Source organism: Pleurodeles waltl, chromosome 5, assembly GCF_031143425.1.
Source record: "Pleurodeles waltl isolate 20211129_DDA chromosome 5, aPleWal1.hap1.20221129, whole genome shotgun sequence".
NCBI classification, from domain to species: Eukaryota; Metazoa; Chordata; class Amphibia; order Caudata; family Salamandridae; genus Pleurodeles; species Pleurodeles waltl.
Genome location: NC_090444.1, coordinates 1,012,519,726 through 1,012,541,403, shown reverse-complemented (window position 1 = coordinate 1,012,541,403; position 21,678 = coordinate 1,012,519,726). Strand labels below are relative to the sequence as shown.

At 43.2% G+C, this 21,678-nt stretch overlaps 1 protein-coding gene across 1 annotated transcript in view; it reads left to right on the top strand.

Moving 5' to 3' along the window:
• Positions 1 to 21,678, top strand: part of UST (uronyl 2-sulfotransferase) — an 813,325-nt gene that overhangs the window by 520,872 nt on the left and 270,775 nt on the right. Inside the window, exon 4 of the mRNA XM_069235183.1 lies at positions 7,100 to 7,179. Coding sequence (XP_069091284.1) covers positions 7,100 to 7,179 — 80 coding nt within the window. The remainder of the gene's footprint in view (positions 1 to 7,099; positions 7,180 to 21,678) is intronic.

Below are 21,678 nucleotides of genomic sequence, written 5' to 3'. Positions count from 1 at the left end.
CTTCAGATGTATTTCTTACTACTTTTGAAACCATACTATATGAACATGTACTCCGAGTTTGCTCCATTTATGTACATCTTTATTTTTCATTTATAAGTTTGACACGGTGGGCATTCTACCACCACTTATTATTTCAAATATTGAACAAGTGAAAACTTCATAATTCTATTCACAAATTTGTATTTTTCTTAACCCACTCAGACCTCAGATTTATTATTATTGACAGTTCCCCTTCATGAATACAGTATATAGTTAAATTACCTGGGAATTCTGTATTTTATGAATGAATCAATGAACTTTGCATTTGTAAAGTGCAACAAACACCTCAAGAGGCATTTCAGCCCTAACAACACTGAAACAAAAGAAACCTGTGGCTGCAGAAAATAAACACTAACACTGAGTGAACAGCCATGTTTTCAGAAGCTTTATGAAAGTAGCAAGGTTGGCAGCTTGCTTTACAGCTAGCAGAAGACTGTTCCATGTCTTTGCCTCGAGAACAAACAATGGTCTGCTATAGATGTTAGGCTGTGTTCTATTTCTTTCATGAAATCCTCTTTTTCAATTCCACTTCTTATATGGATCATTGACATGATGTAGTTCTTTTTCAGAATTTAGGGCCTGATATACAAAGCTTCTTTGCATTAGCAAACTGGCCAATTTGCATAATTTGCCCATTTGTGAGCACAAAAAATGCAAGTTGGTATGTATGAAACCCAGACTGAGATTCTGGAACACATTACAGAATCACATTTTAGGTTTGCGGTCAAATACCGTTTCAGTATTTGAAAGGGGGCATGTTTAGAGCATCACTTTCAAATACCAAATCAGAATGGTGCATATTAATGTTTTTCAACCAAATTTTGGTTGTAAAACATTAAAACTTTACAAACTACAAGCTTCTGGTTGTAACCTTTCAGAAATATGAAAGGATCCACATTGGGGCCCTTCCCCTTTTGTGAATGTAAAAAAATAAATAAACATTTCTTTTTAAATGCAGTGCTGTTTCCGATAAGGGAAATTAGCTGTATTTATAAACAATATTATACTAAAAAGCAGTCACAGACATGGTGGTCGGCCCATCTCAGTCAGCAGGCCACCATCCCTGTGCTGGCTGCTAATCGTGTTTGGTGGCAATTTGCGACCTATCTCATTAATAATCATGAGGTAGGTCGAATTGCAACCCAGTATGAATCAGTAATTTGCAAACCAACCCATTAGTGCATAGGTCGGTATGCAAATTAGCACACTTGTCACAAAAATTCTGGTTACAAATTGAACCAGTATTTTGCTACCAGATGTATGTACATCTGGCCCATATTTTCAGCTACTGGAAGAATAAGGCCTATTTTACAAGTGCCTTCTAAATTCTAATGAGGCCGTCAACAAAAGTTACCAGCTTCATCGGAGTTACAAACTAATAGTAACATTAAGGATCCTGTTTATTTCACTTGGAGACTTCGGCTGCAGAATCTCTGGGTGGAATGAGAAACACCCCAAAGAAATGGGATTGAAATTACTGATTTCCTCGGTAATTCCATAGTTTTCAGTGGCCCTCTTAACTCCATCTGCTGAGTTACCACCACCCCTGGCATTGGTAGCTCTGAGGGATGAAGTTAGTGAGTACGAACCTGAGGCACTCTGAAAGAGGCTGTAAGCCCAGTCATGTCACAACATCTATACTCATTTAAATTTGCTAGTAATTATAATACACAAAAGTCTTTTAGAAAGAAGACTGTTCTTTCTTTTTTTTTTTTTAAAGTAAAGAAGTTAAAAACATTGCTGCATTGTACACTGATTGGTTTGTGGCCTGCATCACGGAACTAGATAGTAGTCTATGAAGTAATGTTAACCTTATCAGCTGAACGTTTCTGAGCAATAGGGTGGTGTGGTTTTGGACACAGAAACTCGATGTTTCTGTAATCTTTATGCTGGAGTTGCTTACTTTTAGTGCACCAGGTTTTGCTTCTCCCTTTGGTAGAAGGTTGCTGCCAGACCATACATGTTTCTTTGGATTTTGAAACAAATTAATGTATGCAAGGGTGCAATTATCTTGCAAAACAGCATCAGTGCTACAGAATTGTGTGAGAAAGCTCCTGGCCCCACCACCACCACCACCTCTCTCCTTTATCAAACTAGGCACCCTGCTGTGAGTTTGTTGGAGATTCTCTGAGAGGTCCACACAAGTTGGAAATTTACACCAAACTTAGATGCAATCCTACATAAAATATTTCTGACGTTTTTGTTGTTTTTTTAATCAGTCTACCCAGGAGTACTTCTGAGAAACTCTGAAAATCATAGATTTCTAGGAGTACTTTACACATTATCAAGTAAAGAATTTTCATCCGGTGGCTAATTCTGGAAAATTAAATATAAAAGTGTATTTTCACATTGTACATTTTTAGTGTCTTCACACGGATTAAACTTTTACCTACATAAAAATTACCTTCTCTAACATCCCATTAAAGCTGGAGGTGCTCTCTCCCCATTCTCTTTCTGGAAGTAAACTAACTCCCTTTCTTGACATAAATACATCAGTGTTTCAATGTCGCCTTCCCGTATGTTCCAGACATATTAAACAGTGTCTACTCTACTCTCTACTTCTAACCAAGATGGAGAACAGTAACGCTAATCCCTCGGTCTCAACTTGATATATTTAAAGTATATCAAATTAAGACAAGAAGGATGCATATACAATTTTGTCATTTCATACATAATATCAAATAACAATTCTTTACCAGATTCCTCATCATCAATTGGACAGGTATATAAAGCCTGTGGACCATTGCTGGCAACTGGAGGGCATCGATACAGACCAAACAAACCTGTTTAAATAAGTTCTCAATACTAACCAAGCTCACCTGCCAGGATAAATGATATCTAACACAAATTGCAGGTCACTGGAGGACTCTTACACAGTACACCCTCTAGTTCTCTAATAGTTACATACTCTGAACACTGTCTTGCCACAGACAGTATAGGACATCGGTTTGAAAACAAAAAAGAAAAACTACCAATGCAATAAAGGGACCTGCAATAAGGCATACATTTTTTTAATGAGTGTTTATCTCTAAGACTTACTCGTCCATCACATCACTAAGTGCTGCATCCTATCACATGATAGCCGCACCTCGGTGATCATCTTGCTCAACATAGAAATATTTCCCATGTAGCCTCAAAGCAAAAACAGCACACTTTCATGCACAAACCCCCTTGGTTAATGGGTACTATCTAGTATGTACTATCTGTGTGGACAAGCACATCAGAACCCCAAATAGGGGTTGTGTAAAGAAACAGGCTTTTGAAGGTTTCCCCCCCAAGTTTTTGCTTCTGTTTGCACTATTAGCCGCTGGTTTTTCGACTTTGAGAGTGCACTGAAGCTTGCTAATTAGACTTCAGTGCCAATATTCAAACCCCTTACAAAGTGTTTGTTGAATTGTTTATCCCCATTTGCCAGGTACTGACTTACTTATAAGCCCCTAGTACATGGTACCCAGGGAAAAAGGGTATGTAAGGAGAAGTGTCCAACCAGGGCTACAGCACTGATTGTGCAACCCTGTGTGTGACAATATACAAAATGGTTCCCGATCTGCCACTGCAGAATGGAAGAGTAGTGGTCACACTGGTAGTTTAACTTTGCAATTCAAATTAAGGGCAAAGCCACCACTTCCTTGAACAATATATGTAAATCTCTCTAAGGAATGCCTATGGAGCCCTATGGGAGGGAGCTGTATATTATTAAGTAAGACATATATTTTTTAAAATATGTCTTAGCAGCAATACCTCTAAATTGTTGTTTTGCTGTGGAAAAGTTAGTAGCTCCATTGGCTAGTACAGGGCTACTGACTAGCACCCCACCTTGGCTAACTTCTGAATGGAACTTCCTAACTGGGTACTGTACGGTATCACATTTACAGTGGCATTAAACCCGACCTGATGCCCAGGTCAAATTTAACATCACTAATAAAATAATCCAATTAGAAAGTTTCCACTCTATGATCCAGCTAGTTCAGTAGCGTCACCCGGCACTGGCCAACAGACATCTTTCTGCCCACATGGGGAGGCGCATAAACAACTGCCAGGCTTATGAATAATAGTAGCCTGCTTCAGAGTGAGATGTTACCTCCCCTTCGCAGGAGGTCACTTAGGGTGTTAGCCCAAAAGGGGAGCTTCAAAGGGAAAGCCGCCTTTTGCGGGCAAATGACAATCACACTCCAGAGGGACCGCCCTTTGTTCAGGTAGACAGGCTGGCGAAAGGGACAAAGAGAGGAAACCAATGACCAAACTGGTTTTCCCATGGGTGTGTATCCCACAGGTAGCCATATCTCTAGGCTGGGCTGTCAAGCTCTTAACAGCTGAAGATGGGTGCCAACATCTTTGGAGTGGGCAGCATAATGTGCTCTGGAATTGTTAGGTGCCACACATTGGTGGGAAGTTGTCACTGGGATGGAAGGGACCTGATAGGCAATTGGCTAATGACCACGTAAACCACTCAGGGCACTCCCTGGGATAAATAGGCACCCTGGTACCCTGAGACTCAGATCATGGAACAAGGATAAAAGAAGGACTGCCCTGCTGAGCCCTGGACCGCACGAAGAAAGAGGCTGCACCATCTGCTGAAATGCATCTGCTGCACCTTAGGCTAGCAAAGTTTGAACTGTGCCTGTGGCTCCTTGCTCGGTGGACCGGTGGACCTGTGACCAAAGCAGTGACTCAGAGGGTCAGTTGGCTGACCCCCTGAAAGCAGATCCAGGGAACAAAGAGCTGAAGTAGCCTAGATGGGCAAGCCAGTAGCAACTTCAGAAGAATTAGCAATAACTGCCGCTGGATGCCCCAAGAGACTAATCATTGACAGTCAAAAGTTGCACCCAAGTCAGCCAGATCCGGGAGTGTGGTTAGAGTCCCGATTGGTCACTCAAGAGGAACACTACCCTCAACTAAAGTACTTTACTCTAACAACTATGTTCAGAGACCAGTAGCCCAGCAGCTGGCCTTCTAAGGTCTTGAAGAGGACTTCATGAGACCCTGAGCTCTATGGCCAGTCACCCCAAATGACCTGTGGACCAAGGAATCACCACAAAGGCACACCCATAAACCGCACAGCAACGGGAGCATCTTTCAGCATCTTTTCATCCTGTATCCCCTGCATCAGGGCCACTCCATTAAAGTCTATGGCAGTTGTGCTGTAAAGTTTGGAATTGGACTGGACATCACTCTGATGGCCCTGCAACTGTCCAAATCTACCCCATTGCCCCTCCCGCCCCCACAGACCTCCAAACTGCCTGATTTGGTTCCACAAACTGGGCCAGAGTAGCTGAACTGACCTTTACAAACTTTTAAAAAGTGTGCAAACTTTTGATTGACTAATGCTTGTTTGCGGTTGAAATCAAAAGTGACAAAACCTTTAAAACTCTGCATCTCGGGAACCCCCCCCCCCAGTGGATTTTGGTTATCTTGGGCTCTAAAAACTCATACAAATATATTCTATTTTTTTAAATTGGTGTTGCGTTTCTTTCATATTGTGTGGCTTTCTTATTTCGTTGTTTGATACCGTTAAATTCTTTACACTAAGGGCTAAATTGTTTTGTGAATCGCTACTTGTTAATGGTTATTATCAATGTACGAAAGTGATATCTAGCCTATTTGGGATTGGTAGTGAGTCGCAAATAGACTTACCTAATGGATATTAAAGAGTTTGGTTGCTATTTGTGACCAGGATTCTCTGCCATCACAGGGGTGGTGTCCTGCTGGGGTCGGCAGACCATCATGTCTGTGATTGCTTTTAACTAAAGCAATCACTTTTTTCAAGGGAAACATGGTGCATTTAAAAATAAAGAATGAAAGGTTTAATTGTATTTCTTTAAGAGTAGCCAGTGGTCTGTCGTAATTTATGCAACACTTGAGCCAGGCGCATACAAGGGAAAGTACAACATACATCCAAAGTGTGAAAGTTTTAAAATTAGTCTAAGGCTACACTTCCAGTACAAATCCTATGCTAGACATCACAAATACACATTTGCATAGTGTGGCAAGTATGTGTGTGTGGCATTAGGCAGCCTCTTTGTGTGCCAGAGTTGAGGAAGAGAGGAGCAACGCCCTACCTTAATAGATATGGCTCTGCATTGCTCTTTCTCCCTAACACAACACAGCAGAACAACTTTGGTTGATACAATTTGTTGCACCATTTTTTAATAAATCTGCACTTTTGGCCCTTAACAAGAAATCCTTGTGCTTGTCTAGTGAGAGCAAATATAGATTTCCCTTTAATGCAAATGGGTGTTCCTTAAGTCTTTGAATCTGAGAAAAAATGTTACGCATCTCATTCCCAGGAGTTTTACAGGTTTCAGTAAATATCATACTTCTGAAAACAAGGTAAAAATATGCTACCTAAAAAAACAAAAGATGTTGTGGTGGCCAACATGTGCCCTGCCACTTCATTTCTCTAGTTATGGGCAAGATTAAATAAACACACTTACTTGTGCAGGATTTCCCCATGCAGCATCTTTCTATCCCTTTTCACGGCAGACTCTAATTTTGCTTTGTCTTTCTTGAGATAACGCTGCAAGGAAAGTGTACAATAGGTCCACATCAGGAGCTACAATCTGACTTTTTCTTCTGGTTGGGCATCTCAACTTTTCTTGTGCTTACTCCTTATCCAGCTACATTAAAATCATGCAACTCCAAAATTTCTCCTAAGTTTCTTTAGGAACTCTTCGCCCATCAAATAAGTTACCTGAATGCTTAGTGACCTATCAATTCAAGACTTGAAATTGGTTATGTATTCCACATGTGCTTCACATTTAGTAAAAAAAGTCAAAAACTTTGGTAGTGGGGTGTGTCATCAGTGAATACACCTACCTTATTTTCAGTGGCACTTCAGAAAAATAGGTCATTCATTTTCCTCACTTTTACATTTATCAGCGGACCTTTCTGCCTATCACTTAATCAAACCTTAATCTAGTTTACCAACCTGGTTCCCATCCCACTTAAATATGCATTGAGATGATAGTCATTGATAAAACCAAACAAAAAGATAAATTAATGACTAGAAGTTGACGATGGTTTGAATTACATTTTTGATATTTTCTGTATTTTTCCCTAGATGGAGTTGATTAGAAATGTTAGTACTGCTGAGCAGCCGTATTTATTTACCCGCCATGTTCATTTCCTCAACTTTTCTAGGTGAGTTGCACATTATTTAAAATTTGTAGTTTCAATGGTGAAATGGTGAAATGCTGAGTAGTATTTGAGATTATAAAGATGTTATGGTCTTTAAATTCTTAATTATCTCATGTAGTTTGCGATGGAATATCAAGTGACAAAATGCAACAAAAATTAGATTTAAATTTGCCCCTCTTGGGGCAAGATCTGTAAAGACAGCCCTAAGAAATAATATTATTATTGGATATTAGTTGAATATGTAATTTGTATTATCCCATTTTTCCAGTATGCAATGCATTCAACCTACTTATTATCTCATTGGAAATACATATATTATTTTTTTGTGTTTCTAATTCAAAAAAAGAGAAATATGTCATGCCACAGAATTAAGGTATGATTCATCTACATTGATAAATGATAGGTTTCTGTCAGGAATGACTCTTCAATAAATTGTTTAGAGAGTCACACAAGCAGCTTGTCAACTAGTCCCGTCACTATCCAAGGTGCCAAAACAATCGGTCATCCTTCAGTAGCTGAAACCCAAAATACTGCGTAAGTAATATTATAATTCCTAATAATGCTTGTAAATTAGGAAGCGTACAATATCATACATGTCGTGTGATAATTTCAACAACTCAACCAGACATCAGTCATTGGTGACATCACATTTCAAGTCCAGGAAGTCATTCTACAACCATTGTAAATGTATAATCTTAATCCAAAATATCCCAATTTTCTTGAAGGCATTGCAGACTCACACAGTGCTCCTTTATTTTAGTTATCATGGGATTTGCAACATGTGCAATGTCTCTGGAGCCTCAAAGCATTTGAAGTGAAGATCAGAATAAGATTTCATAACAACGAGCAACATCATTTGGGTAGTCAAGTTTTCACTATTTTTCAGAAAGGAAAACGTTACCTAATGTTACCTATAATAATGTCACAGTAATGGGCGCATGCTTGGTTGAATAACACAGTGTTCAAGTTTTTCTTGAGTCTGATCTGAAACAGGGCTGTCACAAGGTCCTTTCATTTATGGTTTTTGAAGGAAGACAGTTTGAATGACATACTCCCCATTCACACCTTCTTTGAAAACCAAAGGATATCATTACCTAAATATCGACTGTCATTTTGCCCCATTGAAGATCATAATTGAATATCAACATCCATAAAATTATGTTTTGTGAACAGTGTTTAAGTCTTGATAATTGTACAAATTTGTCTGAAATACAACTATTGAATTAATGTAATTCTGAAGAAATTAAGTTGTGGATAATGGTGCATAGTTCAGTTCTGCAAGGCACTCAAACATGCTTTGACACATTGCTGACTAAAGTTGGCAGAAATAATTGGGGAGGTAATGTGTCACAAAAAAGTTGTTTCACATTCTTTGATTAGCAAATATCCTGATTGATGATGATGAAGTTAATACAGTTGACCTCATAACTTTGAAAAAATGGGTCTAGGTGATTCACTGGTGAAGAATTCCACAATTAGGACATTCTGAGCCTGGCGGCTGGCAGTGCCTCCCGGCATATTTTGACCGTGGCGGTAGCGCCGCGGTCGCACCGCTGGGGCTATTACGGTTATAATCCGCCAGGGCAGCGCTGCGGTACGGGGAGTCGTGGGGCATGGGCAGTGCAGGGGCCCCCGGACAGGCCAGCAGACATTGAAAAGCGCGACGGGTGCAACTGCACCCGTCGCACGGCTGCAACACTGCCAGCTCCATTTGGAGCCGGCTCCCATGTTGCGGCCCATATCCCCGCTGGGCCGGCGGGTGGAAACTTGGTTTCCGCCCGCCGGCCCAGTGGGGATGTCCAAATGGGTACCGCGGGAGTGCGGCCGCATTGGCGGCCGCACAGCGGTTACAGCTTGGAGGGCGGCAGAAGCCGCCCGCCAATGTTGTAATGAGGCCCTCTGTCTCATTACAGAGTCATACATCCATCTTTGGCTAACTGTACATCTTACTCAGTAAGACTCACGGGAGCCATTGTTTGACAGACCAATGTATAAATGTGTCTCAAATGTTATGATTGGTAGACCATGACTAAGTGTGAAGGATGTCACTGCAGGATCATCACAAGATTTTCATGATCCAATCTAAATTGAATTTTGCCTGAGTGAGCCCATATATTAATCTGATGCCTTTCCTGGCCTTATGACTGATCATTATTAATTGGTTGGAAATGAGCATTTAATAGAATCGAAAGAACAAAAACTCCCAGAGATATTGCAAAAAAGATATCTTTCAGAGGAGTCAGTTAGAGACTCAAGGGGCAGAATGAATTATTTATAGATATATGTGATGATCTAAAGTATAAAAAGCAGCTGTCAGGTCCAAAGGACCAGAACAACAGTGGCATTGGAATCCAGTAGATTGAGAGGATAAACCATCAATGTTTTCATGAATAGGGATTTTCAAAAACTGAATTGAAAGAAGGATTAGATTGATCTGGAATCCAGGGATCTGCTGGAGCTGAGATGGATGCTGGATTGCAGATTTTTTCTTAAGAAAGAGAGGGTGGTCACAGGGACTGAGGGAGCATTTTTACAAGGAAGTTTTGACCAAGGCATGTTTGGTAGAATAGAGAAAATGGCTTCTTTCATATTAGTGTTGTAGATAGTCATAAGGGTAGTGAATGGTAGCAGAATTGTCTGACAAGGAGTGATCTAATATTTCTCCCCTCATGATATTAGTTAAGTCTGCCAGACAAACTGGATGAAGTGAAAAGTAAGGCGAATTTCTAGGTTTTTTAGTAGTTTGATGATAGCAAATTGAGGCACTCAGTGTTAGAGTATAGAGAGTCATGTAATAGTAATAGTAGTCTTTAAAGTATAGGGTATTTAGGCTTTAGGGTGAATAGGATTTTAGATGCAAGGGTAATCACTGTTAGTTGTTGTGGGGCATAGAAGATGAATTAGGATTAATGAATGGTTGGACCAGATGAAAAGAGTGGTTGTACAAATCAGAGCAGGGAGACAACACTTTATCTGTAGATTGAAGGTATGTGATGTAATGTGAGCAAGACTTTTACTAGTTTGTTGGCTGGACTAAGACCACCTATAGATTGCGCTGAATGCATGTTACGACCCTCTTTCATAATTCTCTTAATTTCCTTGCAATAACATAAGGTCAGGTGTGTCAATTGTGCCTCCTCTCTCCAATGTCATTGGAGCGAGTGTTGCCTAAAGCAGTGGCCTTGGCAGTGAAGTGGTGGGTAAGTACTGAATGTCAGGGGGCACCTAACAAGATTTGTGCTTCTTCTGTTGTAAGATTTGGATAACACGTAGTTTGAACACATTATGACCCATTGATAGGCCATGTGAGAAATTAGTACTGCCATGAGCCTCCAATCCAAAGCTCTCAATCGTGACCTACCATGTACACCCATCCACACCGTGCACTCATCAATACACCTCACAGTCACTCACTTCACAGCATGCACTGTACAAGAGTCATTTTTAACTAAAAAATACTACAGAAAATGAATATCTTGAATAAGCAAATACAAAATGAAGTAAAACTTGAAATGTACAGAGTCTGTATTGCTGACATGGATTAAGGTAAGGGTTTTTAAGTCAATGTTGGGAAATCTATAAAGTTGATAACATGAATTTAGGACAAGGCCATAGCCACAGGTGTTGGGACTGGGGGAGGAGTTTGAGGACCGGGTCCCTCCCATATTAGTCTTTGGCTCCACAAAGTACAGAGGCAGCTGGCACAGTATCTATTTTAACCCACATTATCTAAACAAAATGCATTTACATCTGAATCTCACATTTTACTGCATACAGTTTAATCCAAACAACACATAATGGAGTTCAGAAGGTGAATGAGGAATACAAATGCCTTTTTTATCCTGTCTTTTGACAAATTGCTTCTTGTTATTTTAACATGGAGATGCTGTTTACTTTGCTTCCACTGACTGTAAAGGGAGAGGATTTTGTAAAGTGAAATATGTAACTATATAACATGGATGCAGGCAAAACCTCTGAAAATTTGTGGCTGGAGGCCTAAATTAGGTTGAATAAATTATGCATCAAGAAAACACAAACTACGTGGCTTAAAGTGGCACATTTTGTGATAGTATTACTTCATTATTTTTTTATTTGTACACATGTCGGCAAACATTTCACTTTATTAGTACCAGTTCGACATCCAAAGACCAATCTAAGTAACTGACAGGTGACCAGTCAACCTTTGTGAATGACCTTCCACTGCATGGCAGCTGTATTGCGGTGCTTTTAGTAACTTTTGATCCCTTTGTGCTAGAAACAAGTTTTTTCCCCAAAATTTACAGATTATACAGCAGATGATGGATTATGTGACAAATATGACAAATTCATAATAATATGGAAAACGCCACAGTCACAGAATCACATATTTCCAGTGGCCCTGCATAAAGGGTGTTCAGAAAAAGACTGAAGGGTGTCAAATTGTTTCTAATGCGCACAAAAATGTAAATACCTGTAAATGAACTGTACAGACATTTCAACATATATCAGCAGTTATGAAAGTAGAAATGAAGCACATTTAATTTTTTTATTCTGAGAGATTTTAATAATATCTATGCAAATCATGAGGATGCACAAATTATAGATATCATATTGTACTGTACTGAACACTTCTACAGTGCTTACTACACGTATGTGTGGCTATGCAGTGGTTACGTACATGGGCAGCATGCTACACCATATTGGGTGTTGGGTAGTTGGAATGGTGTTGCTTTGTTTTGTAATTATGTTAGAAATGGGGCCCTTGGTTGTCAGTCAGGTTACCCCCTGTTCAAGTAAGGACCCTCACTCTAGTCAGGGCAAAGGAGAAACACACCTGGTTAACCTCCACTCACCCCCTTAGTAGCTTGGCACGAGCAGGCAGGCTTCACTCAGAAGCAGTGTGTAAAAAATGTATACCAACACACACAGTAATAGAGTGAAAACATTACAAAATGAACACCACACCAGTTTAGAAAAATAGGCAATATTTATCTAAATCAAACAAGACCAAAACAACAAAAATCCAACATACACAAGTTAAAATATGAACTTACAAAATATAAAGGGGGTCATTACAACCTCGGCGGTCTTTTTACAAGACCGCCGAGGGACCGCCGTGCTGAAGACCGCCAGTGGTGGCGGTTTTCCGCTCGGCGTATTATGACTGTTGGCAGCTCTATGTCATTTTTCCGACGGAGAGCCGCCAACAGCCATAGTGATGGACGGCGGGGAAGTGGAGGTTGATCCACCTCCACCGCCACGCCAACAGAACACCGCCCAGCGAATCACGTCCTGTGATTCGGCGCGACGGTGTTCTGTTGGCGGTGTGGTGTTGGCGGAGCTGCCCCCATGGCTTCCGTCCCCTCCCGGAGGATCGACGGAACAGGTAAGTCGATCGTCCATTAGGGGAGGGGGGTGGGGGTGTTGTGTGGGTGCATGGGGGTGTGCGTGGGTGTACGTAGAGGGGGTGTGTGAGTGCGTGTATGCTTGCGGGGGTGTTGCGTGTTTTGGGAATGAGTGGGTGCATGTCTGTAGGTATGTCTGTATGGATGTGCGCGTGTATGTTTGAATGTGGGTGTGTGTGTGTCTGACTGTGTGTGTGGATGTTGGCATGTATGTCGGTGTGTGTGCGTGTCTGTGTGTTGGTGGTGCCTGCGTGCGTGTCGGGTGTGTATGTGTAAGGTAATGTCAGGGGTCGAGGTGGGAAGGGGGGTCCTGCCACTTTGGGGTGGGTGGCAGGAGTGGTGGGGGGTGTAGGGGAGGGAGTCAGGGTGGGGGTGACCCCTATCAGTGCCAGGGAAGGAATTCCCTGGCACTGATAGTGCTTACCGCCATGGATTTCATGGCAGTTACTACCGCTGGAAATCCACGGCGGTAAGCCGGGTAAAAATACCGGCAGCGGTATTGTCACGGCCGCCGGGCTGGAGACCCAGGTCTCCAGCCCAGCGGTCGTCTCCACCCTGGCGGGCGGAACGGAGAACCGGCGGATGACCATGGCGGTAACCGCCATGGTCATAATCCTCAAAAAAAGACCGCCAGCCTGTTGGCGGTCTTACCGCCGCTTTAACACCGTCCGCCACAGTTGTAATGACCCCCTAAGTGTCTTCCTCCATAGAAAATAATGGAAATGATGATCTAGCACAAAGTACCTGGTTTGCGCCAGAGACAAAGCTGCACAGGCGAGCGTGTGTTGGGAAAATCAGCGATGCGTTGCTCCTTCCTGGCAAGGGAGGCTGTGTGTCATTTCTTCTCCGGTCAGGTCGGTGATGCGTCATTTGTTCTCCCTCGCAAGAGAGCGATGTGTTAATTTCCAGACAGGGCACCTCGGATCTATGCAGAGTCAGGATTACTTTAATGCCCAGGGACGATGTGTAAAAAATCCTGTTACACAGTGTTAGAAAACCGCGCTGTGTGGAGTTTGTGTCATTATCAGCTGCCACAAGCGAGTGTTGCGCATCGTTCCTCCAGCCGTGATGTGCCGATCTCCCAGCCGCAATGCAGGCGGAGCGTCGATTTCAGCCGCATAGCCGGCGGCGTGTCATTTATCAGCCACGTTGCAGATGGTGCGTCTCAAATTTTCCCTCCTGGCATACTGTGCTTGGATTTTCAGCTCCTGTTCTGCCAACTTCACTTTCAAGGGACTGGATAGGACACCACTGGGCAGGACAGGAGTCTCAGCAGAGAGTCCAGGTGCTGGCAGAGGAAGTCTTTGATGGCCCTAAGATTTCAAAACAGGAGGCATGCTCAGTTCAGGCCCTTGGAGAGTCTTCATAAACAGGAACATAACACAAAGTCCAGTCTCTGTCCCCTTTCACAGGCAGAAGCAACAACTGCAGGATAGCCCAACAAAGCACAGGCAGGGGCAGCACTTCTCCTCAGCTCTTCAGCTCTTCTCCTTGGCAGAGGTTCCTCTTGAATCCAGAAGTGATCTAATTTTCAGGGGTTTTGGGTCCAATACTTATACCCTTTTCTGTTTTTGAAGTAGGCATACTTCAAAGGAAAGTCTCATTTGTTCACAAGATCCTGCCCTGCCCAGGCTAGGCCCCAGACATACACCAGGGGGTTTGAGATTGCATTGTGAGAGGGCAGGGACGGCCTATTCAGGTGTAACTGACCACTCCTCCCTCCACTCTAGTTCAGATGGCCCATCAGGATATGCAGGCTATACCCCAGCTCCCTTTGTCTCACTGTCTAGAGGGGATTCACAAACAGCCCAAATGTCAGTCTGACCCAGGCAGGAAATCCACAAACTGGCAGAGTCACAGAATGGTTTAAGCAAAAAAAGTGGCATTTTCAAAATGTCAATTTAAAAACCAACCTTACCAAACTATGGGGGTTATTACAACTTTGGAGGAGGTGTTATTCCGTCCCAAAAGTGACGGTAAAGTGACGGATATACCACCAGCCGTATTACGAGTTCCATAGGATATAATGGACTCGTAATACGGCTGGTGGTATATCCGTCACTTTACCGTCACTTTTGGGACGGACTAACACCTCCTCCAAAGTTATAATAATCCCCTATGTATTTTTAAATTGTTCACAGACATCAAACCCCATATTTCTTTCTGGACTCAAAGGGAAACTGCACTTAAAGTTATTTAAAGGGGCAGCCCCCATGTTAACATACGAGAGAGATACGCCTTGCAACGGTGAAAACCGAATTTAGCAGTATTCCATGTAAAACACACCAGTAAATGTCCCACCTTTACGTTCACTGCACCCTGGCCATGGGGCTACCTATGGCCCTAGGGGTTCCTTACATGTATAAAAAGGGAAGGTTTAGATCTGGCAAGTGGGTACACTTGGCAAGTCGAATTGGCAGGTCTGCACACACAGACATTGCAATGGCAGGTCTGAGCCATGTTTGCAGGGCTACTCATGTGGGTGGTACAATCAGTGCTGCATGCCCACTAGTAACATTTGATTTACAGGTCCTACACACATCTAGTGCACTCTACTAGGGACTTACTAGTAAATCAAATGTGCCAATCATGGAGAAACCAATCAACAATACAATTTACATAGAGAGCATGTGCACTTTAGCACTGGTTAGCAGTGGTAAAGTGCCCAGAGTCCTAAAGCCAACAAAAACAGGTCAGAAAAATAGGAGGAGGAAGGAGGCAAAGAAATTGGGGATCCCATTTTATGTGTGTTATCGTGTTATGGGAAGTAGTGCTTAGTAGAGTGGAGGGTGATGAAGTGGAGGACACACGGATGGGCAGTTTATGATTTTTCTGTATGCAGACAGCTTTGAACAGCTCTGCAGGCCCCTTTATGGTATTATTTATGAGTATAATATGTTATCTGGTTACTGCACTGGGTTGTATGTTGTTGTGCCTAGTTGTGGGCCTGAGCTGGCATGTTTGGAGGGGAAAAGAAGTGGAGAGACCTTCTACAATGTGCTTTGTCACTATAATCCGACCTCTGATCATCGTTATGAGACGTAAAGAAGCAACCATACTGTAAAGATATTTGGGACCTTCAGTCGAGGACTAGATTAAAGTCTTCCGATTGACCAGCAGTTTGTGACAGATCCCTTCAGTTGTTCCATGCCTGTTAATTAACTGATGGCTAGTTTATTGGCTGCACAGCACTGGTAATAGATAACCCTCGTAGCAGATATGTCTTATGTGAATGTAGCAGGTGCAAGTTACAGTCGGCTGCTGACTGCTGAGTGGTATTAGTATTAGTGTTGGCCTGAAATGTTATATATGAAATTACATTTCTGCATAATACCCTGCTGAATCACAGGTCTGCCCTCCTTAAATTACCTATCAAAAGTTGTTTGCTGGTTGGGTTATTCTCAATCTGTGGATTGTAAACTGAAAATTGAGCTTCAGGGTGTGACTGTCTTTCTGGGTTTTGTCGCCAGAATGTGTGGTAGTGTAGTTGTCTTCTAAATAGCAAAATTGTCAACTGTCTTCTGAAGTGTATATGCTCCTGAATGCTTCAAATGCTGGCTAGTAGTGAGTTTCAGAGCCTGGCATCTGCCAAGCACTCCCTTCTGCAGATTTCGTATGGAACGATGGTATGATGCTATCCTGGAGCGCAGTGTTCTGTTTGGTCTGTATTGCTTGAATTTAGCTTTTAGGTATAGCGGTCCTTTTCCTTGGAGGTTCTGTGAAGAATGAAAAATGTCTTTATCATTGCCCTTCTTCCTCTAGGTAGCAAGTAGAGTGATTGCAAGTCTGGAGTTATGTATTCTCTTGGGTGAAGACGGAGAAGTATTACAGCAGCGTTTTGGATGAGTTGTATTTTGAATATGAAGAATACAGGTACACCAAGGTGTAGGCTGTTACCATAGTCCAGCTTGGAGAATTACAAGCAGTTTCTGTTTTTTTTTTAAATAAACAACTTTATTGTTTCATGATATTAAAAAATAAAAACATTCACCACATCCAGCTATTATTGGCTAACACTAGAAAGTAGAACAGCATAATTACAGACAAGGCAACAAATCCATCACAATCCCACTTAGGAAAAGTTTCAATACATCTGACACAGTGGGCACAACCCAAACTAGTTCCACCATTTATCCCAGACCTTAGAGATCTTAGCATGCTTCCTAAGCCAGTCTTAGGCCCTTGTCTACTGCCCTTTCTTGATGAGAGTACCAATCCACCCCCTTACACCACTGAGATAGTGAAGGTGGGCTAGAAGATCTCCACTTACTAGCAATGTCTCTTTTTGCCACAATGGTGGCCATTCCCAACAGCGTTTGATCAGCCCTTGTGCCCCCCCACTCCTACAAACATGCCTAGGAGGAATGATTTCAGCAGCAGCTCCAGCGTTGATCCCAGAACCTCTGTCAGTTCCACTGCAACGGCATTCCAGTAACTCGCAATAACTGGACACGCCCAAATCATATGATAGAAATCTGCAGAAGTACCTGGACATCTGAAACACGTTAGACCAGGAAGAAAGTGTGCCCTTTGTAGATGGTGGGGGCTAAGTAAGCACCATGTAGATAGTATACGTGCACAAGCCACAGTGTGGAGGAAATCGCAATAGTGCTGAAGGCCATCAGAATGCCCCACCAATCCTCATCATCCTTCTGGAGGACTTGAGGTAGGTAAGTCCAGTCCACTGAATCAAAGGCTTTCTTGAAGCCTATTAACAACAGGGCCAGAGAAGGTGACAGAAGATGTCAGTGAGCCAGCTCAACATCAAGGCGCCTAAGACAGTGCCTCTGCCTTTGGCCACCATGAAGACATATTGGTCTGGATGAATGAGGATGGAAAGAACTGTTTTAAGGCGTGAGCCTGGAATTGTAGCAAAAATGTTTATCTTGCAATTAATAAGAAAAATGGTCCAATATGCTGCACGGTCAGAATAAGGAGGGCTCGATTTTGGAATTACCACAATAGTGGCCAAGTCTATCTCTTGTGGGAAGTGACTGTAGGAAAGTCACTATTTTTGGCATTATTACCTCCACTTTTTGCCTGTGTATCAGTGTGCTTTGATTGCACTGGGATCCTACTAACCAGGACTCCAGTGATTGTGCTCTTGCCTCTAAATTTGGTTGCTTTGGTACCTTTTTACACACCACAATTTGCATACTGGTGTACCCCTGTAATTCCCTGGTATATTGTACTTAGGTACCCAGGGCATTGATACACACCCATGGGCTGCAGAATGTATTATGCCACCCACGGGAGCCTAAGGAAACTGTGTCTGCAGGCCTGCCATTGCAGCTTGCATGAAAAGGTACATGCACCCTTTCACTGCTGGTCACTGCACCAGGTCACTGAAAGTCACCCCTATGGTAGGCCGTCCTAGCCCAAAGGGCAGGGTACAGGTTCCTGAGTGTGAGGGCACCCCTGCATGAGCATAAGTGACCCTAAGAACTCCAGTTCAAATGCACTGTACTTCATAAGTGCGGGGAAGCCATTTTACCCATGTACTGGCCACAGGTAGCTCACTACATGTGGTCCAACTACATAATGGTAACTCCAAACCTAGGCATGTTTGGTATCATACACATTAGGATCATACCCCAATACTAATGCCAGTATTGGTGGCATGATTCCATGGACTCTGGGGGCTCCTTAGAGGACCCCCCAGTAGTGATCCTACCAGTCTTCAATGGTTTGTGGGCAGCCCTCGCTGCTGCAGCCCCTCAAGTTTCTGCCCTCCTGTTGCTTGACCAGCTCAGGCAGAGAAAGGCAGAACAAGGGATTTCTTGTGAGAGAGGGGACAACACTCTCTCCCTTGGATATAGGTGTTACAAGGCTGTGGAAGGCTAACCTCCCCATGCTAAAGAGCTTGCTTTGAAGGACACATTTGGTGCCCTCCTTTCATAATCTGATTTGTACCAGTCTAGGGACCCAAGGGTGGTGCCCAGAGCACCTCCAGGTGGCCACTTGATTCTGCCATCTAGGAAACAAGATGTGCAGAGGCCCCTGGGACAGTTGACTGATGTCAGTGACCCCCTCTGATAGGCGGTCACCCTTGCAGAGTGGCCAAGCCCCCTATTAGGGCTATTTAGTGACTCCCTTGCGGGTGGATCCCCAGATTCGGGATGCAAGACTCCACAAGGACTCCTCTGCATCGACCTCTTCTGCTCCTGGCAACCTGAACCACTGCTGGACTTCACTGGAACCAAACAAGCATGCAACTCCAGAGCCAACCTCACCTTGTAACATTGTTTCTTCAGCTCCTTCCAGTAATTGCAACATTTCCACAGCTGTGCATCCTCTGGGGGTGGCAAGACTTTAGCTGCACCAAAGAAGCAAGAAGGAATCTCTCTTGGAGTGAAGGAGTCACCCCCCTGCATCTGCAGGCACCGAAGGCAACTGGCTGCTGGGATCTGCTCTCCACAAGAACTGTGTGAATCCTCCAACACATGTGGTGGTCTTGATTGGTCCTCTTGGTCCTTTCTGCCCTCCGCCCAACTTGTGAGACAATGAGCCCTTGCCTTTCCCTGCAAGGAGTACCCCTGCACACAGTGACTCTTGCAGCTTGTTGACTCCTGCTCCAAGGGCTCTTCAGGCTCCAAGTAACCCCGGCCTCCAGCACTTCAGTGTTGCAATTACATTCTTTCCTCTGTGACTCCTGCGATGTGGCACTCCTCTCCAGGTGTGCTGACTGGGCCTCACTGCAACTTACTGCAATTGAGTTGGCTCTGAGGGTTACAACTGCTTCTGCTGGCTCGTACGACTGCTGAGGGTCAGCCTGGACTCCCCTCCAAGGGTCAAGTGCCCTGGACCTTGCTGGTCCTCTTCTTCTCTGAAAATCCTCTTCTGTCCAGATTTGCATTTACCAAGGCTTGTTGGTGGTCCTCCTGACCACTGACCATCTGCCGACCGGTGATAGGCATGGGATATCATCTGCATGACTCCCAGGACCTCCCTGCTCCTCCTGGGCTCCACAGCTGATGTTCATCTTCCCTCGTGAACCTGGATCTTCATCCACAGATGGGTGGGTAGTGGCTTCTGCCGCAGCTGGACACTTCTGTGTAGACTGTACTCTGTCCCTTCTCTTGCAGGTCCTCTTCTTCCGGAGTCCACCATTGGGTTCCCCTGGACTGGTCCTGGTCTTGCAATCTTCCTCTGCTCTCCTTGTCGATGGGGGTCACCTAGGTACTCACCTCTTTGGAACCCAAGTTCTCCCAGCTCCTATTCCACATCCTGGGGTGGGGGACCTAACTTCACATTCTACCATTTTAATATATGGTTTGGCCCCATGTAGGGCTGTAGCTATTTTCTGCCATTTCTTGCTAATGCTTGTTGTTTTTCTATGCTAATTCCTAATACTTACCGTGTATATATAGTGTGTACCTACCTCCAGTTGGGGGATTGCCTACAAGTATTCTAGTTTAGTGTCACTGTAATAAAAGACATTTATTTTTGCAACACTGTGGGACTGCTGTGTTATTGCAAGTGCTTTACATTCCTCCTAGATAAGTCTTGGCTGCTCACCATAGCTACCACAAGAGAGCCCTGGCTTCCTAAACACTGTCTCACTAAGTAATAGGGGTTTCCTGGACCTGGTATAAGGTGCAAACACCATAGGTGTCTAGCACACACCAGGCCATCTATCTACAGTGACCAACCTCAGCTGCCTCAGGGTAAACGACAAGCAGTTGTGGATGTAGAATCTTCCCGTATTTGCTATAAAATTCCATAGGGAATCCATGAGGGCTGGGTGTCTTGCCAATAGTCACGGCAGAAATTGAATTAGAGATCTCTCTCACAGTACAATATCTGATGCAACAAGACATCGCTCAGTAGGGGGGAGTCTTGCTCCGCCTGTGGCGGTGGGACTGCCAGATACATGTACCAATAATTATCAGCAAATGTCCATACTAGCAATTTCTGTTGTTATTCAAGACATTGGAGAAAGCATTGTAGTGTTTTCATTGTGTAGAAGACACTCTCTTTGAAGTTATTAAAATGGGGCATCAAATCTAGGTCTGGATCCGTGGCTCCCCCTAGGTTTCTCACTCTTGTTGATATTGTTGAAGGGTCTCATGTTCCATAAGCCATATGATGGTACGCTGGTATTTTTGCCATTGTCTGCAGGTCATAATCTCTGTCTTTGCTGTATTTAGCTGTATTTAGCTTTCAATGGGTATTCATCATCTATGTGTGTATGGCTTGAAGGCAGGCATCACATTTTAAATTGTAGAGGTCTTCCAGACAATCCATTTTCAAAATTATTTGGGTGTCATCTGCATAGGTGCCACAGGTGAGGTTGAAAGATTTAATCAGATTTGTTAAATGGGCTAGGCAGATGTTGAATAATAGAGGGGATATGGTGAACACCTGAGAGACGCCACAGTGTTCTTTTTGAAGAGTTGATGTGAAAGTACCAACACTCATTCATAGTCATAGTAGAGAGGGGAAAAATCAATGGGCATTAGCTGCAATCCATTCTCACTTTTCACATATGGCATGTCAAACAAGAATTTGGCTGCGTGAAAAGATTGCACAACAGTACTTGACACTGAAAAATGTTCTTAAACCAGCAACTTTCATGATATTTCCTATTCCTGATACATACGTGGTTGTCTCTAGCTAAACCTACCAGCCATTCAAAAGCAATGTCCAGTTAGGAAGCTACGGTTTCCAAAATGGCTTAGTGCTTTTAGTAGCCTGTTGTGCTTGGGCAGAGTAATCACAAGTCAGGTACAACTTACATTTGACTGATGTTGCTCCACCTACACTGGCCTGTTGTGAAATATAGCCTGGTGAGATAATGTGTCTGCTCTAGAGATCTTTATTTTGTTTGCAGGAGTCGGATAGTTGTTAGGTTAATGTGCCTGGTGCAGAGACCTGCACATAACCCTAGAGGGCTGCAAATACCCTTACTTGTGATAGTGTGAATCTGAAATTACCGATAATAGCCTGCTCTGTCATGGCATGCTGCTTTAATAGACTATATTTCAAAAATGTTTTAATATCTAGATAACCCTGCCAGGGTCAACACACCTAAGATTTGTCTCCTTGAACCAAATATTGGGGAAACCATAATCATGGCAACTGAGGCTGAAAGCATTTGATTATAATTGACCTCATT